The 17713-nt window shown below is 41.7% G+C and overlaps 1 protein-coding gene across 1 annotated transcript; it reads right to left on the bottom strand.

Moving 5' to 3' along the window:
• Positions 1–2933: 2933 nt before the first annotated feature.
• RPUSD4 (RNA pseudouridine synthase D4) lies at positions 2934–17665 on the bottom strand. The gene is made up of 7 exons (XM_077112501.1): positions 17449–17665; positions 16918–17083; positions 11866–12067; positions 8257–8350; positions 8037–8181; positions 6604–6701; positions 2934–6032 (listed from the first exon to the last, which is right to left on the bottom strand). Exons 1-7 carry the CDS (start codon positions 17635–17637, stop codon positions 5793–5795), a joined length of 1134 nt encoding a protein of 377 aa, XP_076968616.1. The 5' UTR covers positions 17638–17665; the 3' UTR covers positions 2934–5792.
• Between the last annotated feature and the right edge of the window lie 48 nt (positions 17666–17713).

Raw genomic sequence — 17713 nt, 5'->3', positions numbered from 1 at the left:
GTTCTAAAATTAGTCTCCGGTGATGGTTACACAATTCTTAGAATATACTAAAACCATTGGGTAAATACACTTTGAAAGGTGAAGTTAATGATAAGTGAATATCTCAACAAAGATGTTTTAAAATGGCAATTTGATATGTTTTGACCTAATGTGTTACATCATTTGAGGTCTTCCTATGTGTCCGAGCTCTTCAGGGACATGATATGCATCGTTTTACTTCCTCCTTAAAGTAACTCTAATGTAGGTTCTGTAGTTATTTCCATGTGGCAAGTGAGGAACCTGGAGGCTCAGATAAGTTAATCACCCAAGGTCTAGCCGAGAACTAGCAGCGCTGTGGTTTGAACCCACACCTGTCTGGCTCCAGAACCTGCCACCTCAGCCCTGCGCTCTGGTTGCCTCCATCCTGAGTGGTCACTGTCTGAACAAACAAAGATCCAACAAATGGTGCTACAATAACAGGATACTAACATGGAAAAGCAAAGACATGTAACTCCATGATACAGCATCCAAAAAAAGAAAGGGCACACAGGTAGTTAGAATGCCTACCTTTCATGCGGGAGACCAGGGTTCGATTCCTGGACTATGCACCCCACCCCACCCCCCAAAAAAACACTCCCATGGTGCTTTGGGTGCGCCAGGCCCCGCAAACCCGGTGCTCCCCTACCTGCCAACTCAAACCAGACCTGTGGGAGTCATCCTTGAGGCTCCTCTGTCTCACGTTAGATCCCCTGGGCCACTCTGTCCACTTTATACCTCCAAGCTGTATTTTGAATCCCTCTACTGGTCCCTGAGGAGAGACAGGTCTGGAGAAACAAGAGGATGAGCAGTTTGGGGTGGGAGGCCAGGAGAAGATCACTGGCTGATGGAGATGGAGAGCCAAGGCTGAAGGGAGACGGCAGGCCGGAGAGATTTCTGAGGAATGAGCTCACAGGCAGAGGTCTCCAAAGCTGACCCGGCTCTGCGGCTGGGCAGGAGAAGAGCAGTAGGCGGAGAGGGTTGAAGGAAAAGGCACGGTGGAGCCCAGAAAGAAATCCAATGAGACAGGGGTTGTTCGTGGAATCAAAGGCCTTGAGGAGCCCAGCATGGACGTGAGTAAGGTTATTAAATGCAAGTACAAGGGGTGATGGAAGGATGGAGAAAAGTGCTTTGCTGGCTTAGGTAGGGCATGTCCAGCCCGGAAGTAACCTATCAGATCACCACCAGCCATGTGCTGCCTCCACAAGGGGCTGCCAGGTGGACCTGCCCTCCGACCATCTCAGTTCACAACCACCACAGGAGAGCCCAAAACAAAGCCCCAAATGGTCAAGAATGGTCATTTTTCACTATAAATCTAGGACACATTTTTTTTTATTGTAAAAAATAACATATACAAAAAAGCAATAAATTTCCAAATACATTTTAACAAGTAGTCATACAACAGACTTTAACGTTTGGTATGGGTTATAGTTCCACAATTTTTCATTTTTAATTCTCCAAGACACTGGAGACCAAAATGAGTATCAATACATTGATTCATCAGTCATGTCCACTTGTTAAATTCTATCTTCTCGTATAACTGCACCATCACCTTTGATCTTTCTCTCACGCTTTAGGGGTATTTGGACTGTGACCATTCTGACTTTTTCCTGTTGAGAGGGGCTGTCAGTAATGTAGGATAGGGGGATAAATCTGATGTTCTGGAGAGGCTGGCCCCTCTGTACTTCAGGACTTATCTGGTCCAGGGAGCCATCTGGAGATTGTAGGTTTCTGGAAAGTTTCCCTAGTGCATGGAACCTTTGTAGAATCTTATATAATGCCCTAGGTGTTCCTTAGGATTGGCAGGAATGGTTTTGGTTTTTGCAAGTTATGATAGTAGCAATGTCTAACTGAAGCTTGCATAAGTGACCTCCAGAGTAGCTTCTCGATTCTATTTGAACTCTCTCAGCCACTGATATCTTATTTGTTACACTTTTTTTCCCACTTTTGATCAGGATGGCATTGTTGAGCCCACAGTGCCAGACTCATCTCTAGGGGTCATCTCCCATGCTAGGATGCAATTTAAAAAAAAAATCTTGTTACATGTAGCATTTTGATAAAAACAAAAATAAATTTGTTTTTGATAAACAAATTATCAAATAATTTGATAAAATTTTCTCATTTGATAAAAATGAGAAACTATTTTTATTCTATTAATTATGTGATCTAATACAAAGTCCAATCTTTTAACTGGCTGTAATTAAATTTTCAAAATAGTTGAAGCTCATTTTAGCATATTCCAACCTCCTTGCTCTGTAATTCCAGCTTTCTAGGCCACACTAATCTTGGGTGAAATTTCTTTTAGATTATTTTCAAAGATTAAAGTCAGCCACTGTTATATATGTAGAATGGAATGATCAAAAATTAAGAATGTTTGCGTTTGTTTGGTGTTTTTTGGTATTTTAAAAAAATAAATTAATAAAAAGAAAAACCTTAAATAAATAAAATATTTAAGTCAGCCACTGTGAAACCCTGTGCTCAGGCCACTGAGATCCAATTAAAGACCAGATAAATGATTTATCTTTTTTTTTTAGACCTAATAAAAAACAAAAAGGCAAAGGAAGAGCTTCTTCAGCCCTCGTCCCTGCCCTAGCCACCCAGCACCTGGGAATGCTATGAGCAGGTTTTGGGCACAGCCCATTTGAAGGTACCCAGCTGCGACATCTCATCCCTGGTCTGACCTGGCCTGAAGGTGCCAGGAGACAGCCCGGGCTATTGGCTGTTCCCCATCGGGGTTGATCCCAAGGAATCTGGGATTTGGAATGGCCATTAGACCAGGCATCAGTAAACTATGGCTCATCGCCAGTTTTTGTGTGGCCTATGAGCCAAGCATGTTTTTACATTTTTAAATGGTTGGGGAAAAATCCAAAGAATAACACTGAGTGATGTGGAAATGATAGCACTTTCAGATTTCAGAGTTCATTTAATAAAGTTTATTGGCACCCAGCCACCCTCACTCATTTGTGTGTTGTCTGTGGCTGCTTTCCCACTGCAGTGGTAAAGCTGAGCGGTTGCAGCAGGGACCACAGAACCTGCAAAATCTGCACCATTCACTATCTGGCCCTTTTGCTGAACCCACGCTGAGTTTCTGAAGGGCAGGGTTTAGGTCCTGTTCACTTTCATACCTGGCAAGGTCTGGGTACCCAGTGGAGCCCCCTGCCTCTGCCAGTTTCCAATCCCAGAGGGGTTGGGTGCCACCTGTTGCAGGTTTCTTGTCACAAAAGAACTCTTGGGATGAATGGCCTGAGTGCAGTTCCTTTCTCTGCACCTCTAGAACAGTGTCTGGTTCCATCCAGGTCACCCCAGGGCCCTGACACTAGATCAGACACAGACAACACGGTCACCCTTCTTAACCTGGCTGGCCCCTCTCTTCCTCTCTTCAGCTGGGGCCTGCAGGTTTCTCCCTCCCTCCCTCCCTCCCTGAAAACTCCTGTTGGCTCCCATTTCCCCCATGTGGGTCTCCCCTAAGCCCCCAGAAGAAGGTATTGTGGTTTCCTCCACCAGTGCTCAGGTGGCAACTAATTACAAGTGAACTGTGTCACCTGAGTTTCTTCTGGTGTGCTTAACTGCTCAATGACTCTTTAAAGGACATTTTATATTTACAAATTAAATAGTTATCTCAAATATAAACTTCACACACACACTTTTTAAAAAATTATTATTATGGTCAAGACAACAAAATATTTCCGCTTGTTTTGGGTCATCTAGAATGAAATACCCTTCCTCATCTTCCCTTACCCCCAAAATTGCAGCTCCACAGTTAGGTTGTTTTGAGTTGCCACCCTGGTCCTCAGGTACCTACATGACTCTGTCAACATAAAAAGGTAAGGACGGATGGGCCACGGTGGCTCAGTGGCAGAGTTCCTGCCTGCCATTCCAGAGATCCGGGTTCGATTCTTGGTGCCTGCCCATGCAAAAAAAAAAAAAAAAAAAAAGTAAGGCCCCTCTGGGGGACACAGAGATATGACAGAACAGCTTCAGAGAGATGCAGAAAAGGGCGGCTAGGCCGAGGTTTACCCATCTCTGTAGTGGGGACTGTGTGCTGGAACAGCTTAGGAAGTCAAAAAACCCAGCATCACTATAGCCTGGTGAACTCCCATCTCAGCAACCAGGAGAAACCTGGAGAGGAAGAGCTGAACGGGTTGGGAAAGACAGCAGTGGCAGCAGCCGTGAGCAAACTGACAGAAGACATTCGTCCTGCACTCTAGGTCCATCATCCCAGCCCAGGGGATATCACTCCTGCCTCACACTTGCATCCTCACTTGGGAACCACACAGCTTAGTCCTGTTTCTCCTGGCTGACCATAAGCTCCCTGAGAATGGTGAACACCCCACCTTCAGAGTGAACACTCACTGTTAGCCAAACTCCAAGAATACAGATTCATACTGGAGAGGAGACCAAACAGGATAAATGGGAGTATAAGCAATATTTCCCTTTCCAAATGGACCCTGACTAGCCACTCCTTTTCTACACTTCCCAATTCTAACTTTGATTCCCATCATCTGCTCTTTTACCACAGTTCTGTGAATTTTTGTGGGCAATTCCTTTTCATCCATCTTCCTGAATCAAAGTCAATTACGCATGTTCCTTAAATGTCACACTCATGTACTGCTATCTTCAGAAACATGGTTTACTAGAGATAGGAATTACAGTCAAAATATATTTAGGCCTCATATAAATAAATGCAGTTATCTCTTAAGTGCTTCTGAAGTTAAATCCACTGTGGACAACGGGAACAGTGTTAGAAAGACGAGTTATCAACAGAGAGCGAGCATATCATGGCTGCTTGGGGCAGTGTGGGGGCACAGAGCCTATGTGCTGGATCGTGCTGTCAGTCCAACTTTCCTCAATTCTGCCCAAAGTAATGTGATGCACTGGTTTGCCAGAAACAAGGTGGGTGCCATCTGGACCAAGTGAGCAGGGAGGCCAAGGTAGCCCCCATTCCTAATAGTGTTTGGCATGGCCTTCTTCCTGAGACCCAAGAACAGGAGACTTGCTTCCTAAGCAAAGAAGATTAAGCCACAGCAGCATCCTTATAACTACATGTTTGCATATTAACTGATACTACATCCAAAGTCATCCCCTGGTCTGGAAAGGTCAGGTAACTACATTATCTACAACGCCAACTGCTGATCAAGAACTGTCAAGAAGGCACCTTTCCCCAAACTTCTCCACTATTCTTGAAACATAGATTGCAAATTGGTAACCTTCAGATCATATTTGATCAGCAAATATGATTTGCTTGGCTGCCAAAGAATTTTCTAAAAATCTGATTTAATTGGCAGTGTACTGGGAGATTTCACGTAAATAACTGATTTCTTGAGTTCTTTGAAAATTTTAGAAAATCCATGTGACAACAACCAGCTGGAGTCAACATCTGCCCTCTTTAGTGTGTATCTGGTTTGTCATCCCCAACAACTGTCAGTCCCCTGCCCACTTCCTACATTTGACAGCTGCTTGTCATTTACACCTGCTTTCTTTGCTTATCAGAATGCCCCACCTCAACCCCACACTAAACATCCCCTTCCCAGGCTTAAGAGTCACCAGTGTAGGAAGACTCTCCTGCTGGAGGTAGAAAGAATCCCTAGGTTCCATGAAATGTGTTTAACCATTATGTTCTTTCCAACCACAGGCATCTTCTTAAAAGATCAAGAGCTTTACTGTTGGACGAATACAGTTCCTGATCACGGAATCTGTCCTTTCTGGGGTCACTGATGCCAACTTTATACCCCATTACACAGAGCGACAATGTCAGGAGTCAAACTGCTCGACAGTCTTCACTGTGCTCCCAGATGGCCCTCTTCATCATCTCCATGCCGATCCTTACTTGGCATCTCTAAGCCAAGGCGTCTCAGAGAACGTGCAAAGAAGCGAGGAAGCTGGCAGACCAAGTTGAGTTCTTCCCTCCTGGACCCCAGGGCAGGCAGGACCAGCTGCCGGGCGTGCAGGTGAAGGGGGATGTGGCGGGCCTTTGCCTGTACCAGCCCCAGTCTCTTCAGGGTGCCCACAGGTAGCTTCTATACAAAGAAAAGACAGATCCTTGAGAGCAAAGCTAGTGTCTCTTTCTTGGTCAGCAGGCAGGGCCATAAAACTTCACTTATAGGGAACAAACACTAACCCCTCTGGAAGACACCACAATGGATGGCCCTCTTTGGGGGATGTCCAGGAAAGGATCAGAACTCAGATAAGAGAAAAATGATCATGGCAGGTGGCTCTGTTGGCCAAGCTCCGGCCTTTCAAGAGAATGGGTGTAATAACATCAACGAATGAGGATTCCACCTGATACCGCAACAGTAGCATCAAAGACTGATTTTAGCCTTCAGAAAGGCTCCCCCCTTGCCCACAGCCCCCCAGTACAATCTGAGATTAAAAAAAATAGAGCAGTCAGGTTTTCTAATAGCTCCTGCAGCTCTGGAGAACAGGAATTAACCGCTTCTGAATTTCTCTATAAGCTCGATTACTAGTTAGTACCATGTTTCAAGACAATCAATATGTCTCTGTTGAATAACCTACTTTGGGGCTTTATCAAGGGGAAAGCATAAGCTCTCTCCCCTTATTTTATTTCATTCTGGGTCAGGTCATTATTACCTGGGGAGCCAACTTATTCCAGTCTGAGTACTTGTGATCACCAAGGATGGGACAATCCAACCCAAAAGACAGGTGAACTCGAAGCTGATGTTTTATTCCTGAAAAATAACCATAATAATGAGAGAAAGAAAACTTATGAGGAAATACAAAAACAAAACCTCTGCTGGGAACGGCTTCTAATCATATCAAGTCAAAACAGTGCAAAATTGGCAAGCCCCAACTACAGTAAGACATAAAGAATAATAAGTTAAGCAGCACCACTAACTTAGGAAATAAACCTTATAAATACCAGACAACTCTTAAGTAACTCTCCCTCTTTTCACTATAGATGGCCATTATCCTGAACTTGGAGTCTATCATTGCCATGTCTTTTTTATAATTGCCCTATATAACAATAAATATCATTGCTTTGCGAGGGGTAAGGGGTATGGTATGTATAATCTTTTTTCTCTGTTATCATTTTATTTCTTTTTCTAAATTGATGCAAATATTCTAAGAAATGATGAATATGCAACTATGTGATGATATTAAGAATTACTGATTGTATATGTAGAATGGAATGATCTCTTAATGTTTTGTTTGTTAATTTTTTTAATTAATAAAAAAAGTTAAAAAAATAAAATAAAATAAATCTGTTCTAAGAAAAAAACAAACAAACAAACAAACAAACAAAAGAAGTAACAGAGAGGCTGGAGGGAAGTGCCTGAAAATATAGAGCTGTGTTCTAGTAGCCATGTTTCTTGAATATGATTGTATAATGATATAGCTTTCGCAATGTGACTGTGTGATTGTGAAAACCTTGTGTCTGATGCTTCTGTTATCTACCTTATGGACAGATGAGTAAAACATATGGATTAAAAATAAATAATAGGGGGAACAAATGTTAAAATAAATTTAGTAGATTGAAATGCTAGTGATCAATGAAAGGGAGGGGTAAGGGGTACGGTATGTATGAATTTTTTTCTGTTTTCTTTTTATTTCTTTTTCTGAATTGATGCAAATGTTCTAAGAAATGATCATGATGATGAATATACTATGTGATGGAAAAAACTATGTGATTTCCAACTATGTGATGGAAAAAAAAGGAATGTTCGTATTGTATGTCAATTGCTTTTAGTAATTAAAATTTTAAAAAAGATGAAAAGAATACTCTCAAAAAAAAAAGAATGTATGTGCTTGTATGCTGTATAAATAAAAATTTTTAAAAATGTAAAAAAAAAAGAAAATCATTGCTTTTGCACATTTAAAAATAAATACAATCAAACTGTTTGCATCCTTCTGTCACCTACTACATTCAGAGCGCCCAGCTTTGAACAAGTCAACTGCAATTCCAACCCACTCCAAATTCCAGTTACTCATCAGAAGCACAAGGCCTTGCCAAAGCTCACAGTGCTGGATTTTGCTGACTCTCTGCAGAAGTGAGGCGTCCTCACCGGTCACAGGCTGGAGCTCCAGGAGGGCAGAGGACAGTGTGCTGCTGAGCACCTGGTACTGAGTCACGGCCACATGTGCATGCCGGTTGGCACGCACTTTCACCATTTTCCCATTGTCCATGCGATAGCTCGGGGACAGTGCCATCTGGAGTGGTAGAAATCAAGACATGATTTCAAAGGAAGAGCAGAAAACCCATCCCTCAGGAGGTGGCTTACCCACCTTGTGGTGGTGCTGCTGGCCTTGCACCTCCTTCTCAACTATGGGGATGTCCACAACTCCTGCTGGGGGTATGGGGACACGCACAGTGATGGTCCTGGGGGTGACACATAGATCCTCGCTTCAGAAAGGCTCCCCCCTTGCCCACAGCCCCCCAGTACAATCTGAGATTAAAAAAAATAGAGCAGTCAGGTTTTCTAATAGCTCCTGCAGCTCTGGAGAATACGAATTAACCGCTTCTGAATTTCTCTATAAGCTCGATTACTAGTTAGTACCATGTTTCAAGACAATCAGTATGTCTCTGTTGAATAACCCACTTTGGGGCTTTATCAAGGGGAAAGCATAAGTTCTTTCCAGAGCCTTTCCAGAGCTAACACTGGACGTTCTGCACTCTCGTGGCCAGTTCTTAAGATTGCAGAGTCCCACCCTTACAGCGATTAACTTGGTAGGGTGCTTAGCTTGAGAACTTGATGCCATTCTTTCACACACATCCTTTCTTACCATTAAAGCAATATGTGCTTGCTCTAAACGACGACTGGATAGCACACTTTAAATGGGCTAACTGTATGGTATGTGAATTATACCTCCGTAAAACTATTTTTTAAAAAGCAGTGATACTTTTGTGAGGGGGAATAATAAATATATACTCACTGTAGACTATTTGGGGGAAAAAAATAGAAAAAAGTATATTAATAATGTGGTATTTCATTACAGCCTTTAAAAATGGATATGTATATAATTTAAAATAAAATTAGGGTGATATGTTTTTTTGTTTGTTTTGCTTTTGCATGGGCAGGCACCAGGAATCAAATCTGGGTCTCCAGCATGGCAGGCAAGAACTCTGCGTGCCAAGCCACCGTGGCCTGCCCTAGGGTGCTATGGTTTTATAGAGAGCTTTTCTTTTTTAAATAATAAAATATGGTAGGTTCTGACTGCATACTAAATGAACAGATGGATACATGAACTGAATGAAAAGCTAACAGAACCACTCCTGCCCTACTTGCCAGGTAAATGTAATGGGGAGTAACTGTGCCCTAAGGAGCCCCAGGAACCACAGCGGCATTCAAGCAATGCATTCCCAGCTCCTCTCGTGAAGTCTCCCTCTCCTCAAATCACAGACAGGTAGGACCGTGACTAACTGAACCTCAAATTTAGGCCTCTTTTATGTTAATCAGGAGGAGATTTGACCTATGGCTGAGTCACTGACCAAGGGTCAAAAGTCCACCCAGACCTAGTATCTCACACCTGGACACCCCACTTTAGGTGGGTGGCATCCTTCAGTTTGGGCTGCTCTATGACATATTTTATCAAGCTTAAACTGAATCATAACGAGCAGATTACCATTCCTGATGACATAACACTACTTCTCAAAAATCTCCAGTCAGCAAATACTTACTGAAGGGGTGAGTCACAGGTTTAGGTAGGAGTGAGCGCCAAGACAGAAATCCCTGCTCTGGAGGCATTCACAGTCTAGTCAGATGATTTGAACCAAAAACTTAACTATAATAAGTCCTCTATACAAAAATAAGTCAGCACACATACATATATTATATTTTATCTGTTAATTAACTTAACTCTGGTAAATGTGTAAAGGTGAAACAGAACAAACCCCCCTGCTATGGTTTCTTAACATAAATCGACTGTCTAATGTTTTTATTTCTGAAAGTAGCTTCATTTAAAAAAAGAGTCAGCAAATGGTAATTGGTAGCCTATTGTGTTCTACTGCCAACTTCCACTTCCTACATCTGGTATCTTAAGACCCGTATAAGCAAGCTTTGGCCTACACTCCAGCACTGTTTCCCACCACCCCAACTCCACTGTGTTCATGGCACTGCCACAAGTTTCCTCAGCTCCCATGTCTAATCCTGTTCATCCATCAAGACCTTTTCAAAGGTTTCAATGACTCCATGACGCCTGATGCTGCCAAATGGTTACCAAATCTGAACTTCACGGACAGTGTTCACAAACAATATAATACTTCTCTTTATAGCCTTACATTCAATTACTTGTGTGCATAATAATAATTTCTATTTTTTTGAGCTCCTATTATGAGTCAGGTACTGTGCTAAATACTTCGTATGCATTATCTCACTTACCTGTTGCCATCAATCCTGTTGTTCCCATTTTTTTTTGTTCCCATTTTTTATGTGAAGAAAACATAGTATAGAGAAGTTTCCTAACTTGCCCAAGGTGCCACAGTGGTGAATGATAGAGCTGAGAGTTGAACATAGTTCTTATTGAGCTCTTAGCTATTATGCTAAATTTACCCCCATGTCTCACATCTTTAACAACAATGGTTCTAAAAGTTGATGCACATCAGAATTCACTTTTGGAGCTTTTTAAAATTATTGATGCCCAAGTCCCACATCCACCAGGTATGAATCAGAATGTCTGTGGGTTACAAGCATGCAGATTTTTAAAAAGCTCCCCAGATAAATATAAAATGAATACTTACAGATCAAATTTAAAATAAACAACACAGTAGAAATAAGCAGACAATATCCAGAAGAGGAAGCTCAAACAGTTAACAGGAAAATACAGCCAACATCACTAGTACACAGGGAAAGAGAAAAAACATTTCTTTTTCCCCCAGCAGAGTGGCAAACCTCCTAAAAACGTATTAGCCACATATATGGTGATGTGGGCTCTTAACATGCTGGTGAGAGCATAGGTTAATATAACCTTTTTGGAGAGCAATTTGGGTAGTAGCTATTTAAATTTCAAATGTGTATTTAAATTTTGACCTCTGACCAATATATGAAGTAGGTAAATAAATTATGATGTGCTCATGCTGTGGAATACTATAGAACCATTAAAAAGAATACAACACACTCTCCAAGACACATTGCCCAAGTGAAACCCACAGGGTGCCAAGCAGTATGCAAAAAATGCTGCCATTCAATCATATGCTGATATACACCTAGCATAACTCCACAAGTTCACACAAAATAGCGCTTTACCGTGATTGCCTCTGGGGAAAGAAACTGACTGGATGGGGGGTAGGAGCACAAGGTTTCTTTCTTAGCTCACATTTCTTTTTCTTATTAAAAAAAAAAAGGTATGCTGCAAAAACAGGGTAGTCACATGGAAAAAGAATGAAATGTGACCCCCACCATACAGCATACAGGAAAAAAAAACAAAACAAAAAACAACCAAGGTAGACCTATATGTACTGACATGGGAAGAGTCTCAGAGTTCAGTGGGAAAACACAGTTTAATGTTTATAATGATACATATATAAATCTACTTTATCTAAATGACATGCATGTAAATGCATAGAGTAAGGGCCAGAGGAATAACAACCAAACTGATTACAGTGGCTGCTACCAAGGGAAGAGGCTAGAATGGAGAAGTAGGTAAATTCTCCAGGGGTCTTTTGTTCTATATGTTGACTATTTTACCACAGGAATGGTATTATATATTATCTGTATAATTAATTTTCAATAATTTTCAGGTATAGCCAGAATTAAGAAGCACTGTTCTATCAGAACAAATAATATTCTAAGGTTCTCATGCAGTGCCCCCTATGTACTGGAGGACATTAGGTGAATTAATAGATGAAGGGGACGCCTTCATTTATGTCACTGTTACCACCATAGATGGACCTCATACCAGTACTTCTTTGCCACCTGACGGGTTCTAAATAACTCTTGAACTTGATGTGCTACTTCCTTCTCCCGAGCCAACACCATCACACCCGTAGTTTCCTTGTCCAGCCGGTGGCACAGATGCAGGGGCTCTGCCTTGTGGCCATGCAGCATCTTTGCCAGGATAGGCAGCACATCACTAATGCAGAGCTGGACTCCAGGGCCACCTAAGAAAGGAAAAGTCACAGGTTTGAGTGGCCAGGAGAAGGTTCTACCAAAGAACTCTACTTGGGAAAAAAAAGTCCTTGGTAGACTGTCAGTGTTTTCCAGAGCCTTGCTACTTAGAAATGTGCTTCAGGGATTAGCAGCACTGCATGCCAGGGAGTTTGATAGAAATGTAGAATCTCAGGCTCTCAACTCAAAGAACTAAATCAGAACCTGCATTTGAACAAGATGCCCAAGTAATTCATACCACATCAAAGTTTAAGAAGCAGTTTTACAGGGCATGTGGCTTTCCCCTTAGACATACTCAAAAAAAAACAAAACAAAACCTATTTATGGAGGACTTCCGGAGAAGATGGCGGCTTAGTAAGACGCGCGGGTCTTAGTTCCTCCTCCAGAAAAGCAACTAAAGAAACAGAAACAATACGAAACAGCTCCCGGAGCCACGACAGAGACCAAAAAGACAGCGTACCCCATTCTGGAACGGCTGAACAGGCAGGGAGAATCCACTGCGGTGAGATACCCGAGGGGCGCGCGTTTTCCCGGCCTGGGTGGCTGGCGACTGGGGTCCCCTCCACGCACGTGGCTCCCCGGTCTGACTGGGAACGTTGGATAGCTGGGCCCTCCCGCCACGCTTGGCGTCTCGGGCCAGCTGGGCAATTTGGACCAGCACTCCCCAAAGCTGCGGCCGGCGACCCCCCCCTCCACGCGCGGTTTCCCAGGCCGACTGCGAGATTCGGATTGGCAAGTTAAAGGAGCCACAGCATCTTTTACTAGTGGGCCCCGCAGACAGATGAGCGCCACGAGCGCCACCTACTGGGCAGGAAAAGAAAAACAGAGCCCAGAGATTTCACAGAAAAACCTTTCAACCAGCTGGGTCCCAGACCCAGGGAAATCTGATCAAATGCCCAGACACCAGCAGAAAATAATGGATGACGCTTGGAAAATTGAAGATATGGCCCAGTCAAAGGAACAAACCAATAGTTCAAATGAGATACAGGAGCTGAGACAACTAATGCTGAATATACGAACAGAAATGGAAAAACTCTTCAAAAACCAAATCAATAAATTGAGGGAGGACATGAAGAAGACATGGGCTGAACAAAAAGAAGAAATAGAAAATCTGAAAAAACAAATCACAGAACTTATGGGAGTGAAGGACAAAGAAGAAAAAATGGAAAAAAACAATGGATACCTACAATGGTAGATCTAAAGAGACAGAAGCTACAATTAGTGAACTGGAGGATGGAACATCTGAATTCCAAAAAGAAACAGAAACTATAGGGAAAAGAATGGAAAAACTTGAGCAGGGGATCAGGGAACTGAATGACAATATGAAGCGCACAAATATACGTGTTGTGGGTGTCCCAGAAGGAGAAGAGAAGGGAAAAGGAGGAGAAAAACTAATGGAAGAAATTATCACTGAAAATTTCCCAACTCTTATGAAAGACCTAAATTTACAGATCCAAGAAGTGCAGCGCACCCCAAAGAGAATAGACCCAAATAGGTGTTCTCCAAGACACTTACTAGTTAGAATGTCAGAGATCAAAGAGAAAGAGAGGATCTTGAGAGCAGCAAGAGAAAAACAATCCATCACATACAAGGGAAACCCAATAAGACTATGTGTAGATTTCTCAGCAGAAACCATGGAAGCTAGAAGACAGTGGGATGATATATTTAAATTACTAAAAGAGAAAAACTGCCAACCAAGACTTCTATATCCAGCAAAATTGTCCTTCAAAAATGAAGGAGAAATTAAAACATTTATAGACAAAAAGTCACTGAGAGAATTTGTGACCAAGAGACCAGCTCTGCAAGAAATACTAAAGGGAGCACTAGAGTCAGATATGAAAAGACAGAAGAGAGAGGTATGGAGTAAAGTGTAGAAAGAAGGAAAATCAGATATGATATATATAATACAAAAGCCAAAATGGTAGAGGAAAATATTATCCAAACAGTAATAACACTAAAAGTTAATGGACTGAATTTCCCAATCAAAAGACATAGAATGGCAGAATGGATTACGACCCAGCAATACCACTGCTAGGTATCTACTCAAAGGACTTAAGGGCATCCAAGAAGCCCAAAGGACACCAAACAGGATAAACTGAAACAAAAATACACCCTAATACATAATCATCAAACTGCTGAACGCAAAGGAAAAGGAGAGAATTCTGAAAGCTTCAAAAGAAAAGCAACGTGTTAAGTACAAGGCAGTCCCAATTAGATAAATGCTGATTTCTCATCAGAATCCATGGTGTAAAGAAGACAGAGGGTTGAAATGTTAAATTACTGAAAGAAAACAAATGTAAACGAGAATTTTATATCTGGTGAGACTGTCTTCAAAAATGAGGGAGAGAATAAGACATTCCCAGATAAACAAAAATGGAGGGATTTTATCACCACCAGACCTGCCCTACAGCCATACTAAAGGAAGTCCTTCAGAACAAAAGGAAAGGATACTAGACACAAAGAAATAACCATTTGGGTGATTATAAATGTCAGTAATATTATATTTTATTTTTTGGTATGTAACTCTACTTCTCACTTTCTACAGATGCTTAAAATGCACATACATAACAGTTATGATAAATCTATGGTATTGGAATATGACATACAGAGATATAATTTGTTACAAGTACCAAAAAAAAAGGTAGGGAGACAGGAGTATAGGAACACTATATGTATATGCTATTTAAGACATGTTGGTATCAAATCAAATATGAATATTGTATATTTAGGATGTTAAATTTTAACCTCATAGTAACGACAAATAAAATAAATGAAAATTATATCCACATAGAAATGAAAAGAACTCAAAATAGTACAATACAAAAATTCAAATAAAAATGAAAATAGGCATTAACAGAAGAATTGAGGAGGGAAAAAGGGTGTATAGTTTACAAAGACTAAACAGCAAAATGACACAATAACGTCCTGCACTATAAGTAGTGGTTTTAAAGGCAAATGGATTAAACTCTCCATTCAAAAGGCAGAGACTGGCACAAAGGATAAAAAAGCATGTCGGGTGGAGCATGGTGGCTCAGTGGCAGAGTTCTCACCTGTCATGCTGGAGACCTGGGTTTGTTTCCCAGCGCCTACCCAAGAGAAAAAAAAAGCAGCAGCAGCATGTCACAAGCATATGCTGTCTGTGTACAAGATACTCACCTTAAATCCAGACACAAGAAGGTTAAAAGTGAAAGGATGGAAAAATACACACTATGCAAGTAGTAAAGAGAAGAAACCTGAGATAACTATAGTCATATCAGATAAAACAGATCTTTAGTCAAAACAGAAATGAAGTTCTGATACAACACAACAACATGGATGAATCTTTAAGACATCATGCTGAGTGAAATAAGCCAAAAACAAAAGGATAAATATCTCACTAATACAAAATAATTAGAATAAAAGCAAACTCAAAGTCAGAATCTAGAATACAGGCTACAAGGGGATGGGGTGGGAATAGGTAAAAGGGAATTAATGCTGAAAATGTATAGAGTTTCTATTTGGGATGTTAGTAGAATTTGGCTAATGGATGGTGGTGTTGGTAGAATGCTACGAACAAAATTAACAGCACTAAATTATATATCTGTTTGTGGTTAACAGGAAATACTTTAGATTATATATATGGTACTAGAATAAAAATTTTTTTAAAGTTCATGGAATTGCACAACACAATGCGCTGTCTATTCTAAGTGAACCATAGACTATACTTAATAGCAAAATTATAAAAATTCCTTTCATCAATTGTAACAAATGTACCACGCCGATATATGGGTGTACCACACCAGTATATGGAAATATTGTATTTTATGCTGATTGTTCTGTAAACCACCAACTTTGTATCAAAAAAAAAAAAAGACCACTTAAAAATTTAGAAATGTTTCTTCTAAAATAAAGGACTAAACGAGAAAAAAAAAACAAAAAACCTATTTATGTACTCATCCTAAAATTGGCAATTAAAATGAGTAGTCTAATATTTCATTAGATAAATACAGTGCACTATATAAGCAGAGTGGTTAAAGGATGGACACTGGGGTCAGACATTCCTGGGTTCTACTCTATGGACTCTCCTAATTAGCCCTTTGGCCTCGGACAGATTACTTAATCTCTCCAACCTTTTCTTTTCTCACCTACAAAATGTAAACATTTAGATAATAACTATCAAATTGGAATGGGAAGGCAAGAAACTGTTGTGAGAATTAAGAGAGGGAAATCCACACAAAGCAAAGCACTTGGCAATGGCTAATTTAATTCCTTGTCTTTATGCCCACAGTCTTCTCCATACCTCCCAAGAAAGCATTCCCTTCCTCTAGCTAAAATTTGCCTTTTTCCTCTGCAAAACCCTTTTGCAAATCCTTTTTTGCTATTTCTCTTTCCCTGACTCGCCCTATTTTTCTCTGACAACTAAATTCAACATTTATTCAAAAATATTTGTGCATCCATAAAGTTCCAGGTATTGGGGTTTTATGTTAGGTATATTCCAACACCCTTATATGTGTATTTCACATATATGTACTTCCTTGTATATTATCTCTTCCCCCAGTTTTGATAGAAATTACTTGAAAACAGGGATCCCACTGCCTTTGTATTTCTCTATAGTAATCACCGTGGGTCTGCCACAGTGCACTCCATGAATGACTGCTGACTGCCAGATGCTTAGATAACTGACAGATGGACAGTGCCTGAAATTCATCAGTTACGATTGATTTTGGAAGTCTTATTTTATCTCTGCAATCTCAAGTGATGCCTTGTTTTAGAATAATGCTCTACAGAGGTTTGATTAGTTTGAATGCAAGCCTGGAAGAGCCTCGCAAGGGATGCAGGCTGCCTCCTCCCTTTCCTACCTTACCGTGGACGGGAAGACCATAGGGCTTATTGACGACCACAAGGTCCTGGTCCTGGTGAAGAATCCCTCGTCTCAGGGCCTTGGCAAGCACGTTGGGGTGGACTCGCTGCAGCTGCTGTGTGAACCGCACTAGTTCTCGCACCCTCCGCTGAACAGGGTTTGTAAGCACCTAGACATGGAAGGGGCGGGGAGATGTTTGTAGAGGACTTCAGTAAGGTCTGCGTGAGCATCTGGGTGAGGAATGACTATCTTTATATCAGACTCGCGCCCTCCTCGCTTAATTTGCGCAAGGGTGCTGCCTGTCTAACCTGTGCACCCAAGTGGGGCTTAAGAGTGCGTCCATCAGGAGCCAAATACTCAGCCCACGGGAAGATATCGCACCTCTATTCACCTGTTCCCTCTACTAGTTCTCCTTTCTCCCCACGCAGGTCTTTGACAGTTACTTCACATCTGTCAGAGAACCCTCCTTCCTCATTCCTCGCCTGGAAAACCAGAGAGCGCACTGCCTCTTGGAGGTTGCGGTCCCAAACTCACCGGCTCCTCCTTAGTGTTTTGCTCCCTGGTCTGGGCTCGAAGCCTCTCCGCCAATTGCTGGGCATTCAGGGGTCTAGAGGCAGCAGCGGAGGAACAAAATGGCTTACAGAAGACCGTGAAGAAACTCCCCAAACGGTGACCGGTAGCCCGTACCCAGAGGCCAGGTGCGCTACATGTGGGCGCCGCCATCTTGACAGGGAAGGAGGGGCGAGCTAAGACCACGTGGAAAGGAGGTAGGGAGAGAGTGGGGGCGGGGACTAGAGCC

Source organism: Tamandua tetradactyla, chromosome 8, assembly GCF_023851605.1.
Source record: "Tamandua tetradactyla isolate mTamTet1 chromosome 8, mTamTet1.pri, whole genome shotgun sequence".
Taxonomy (NCBI): domain Eukaryota; kingdom Metazoa; phylum Chordata; class Mammalia; order Pilosa; family Myrmecophagidae; genus Tamandua; species Tamandua tetradactyla.
Note: the sequence above shows the minus strand (reverse complement) of the source record. Positions and strands in the feature narration are given on the sequence as shown.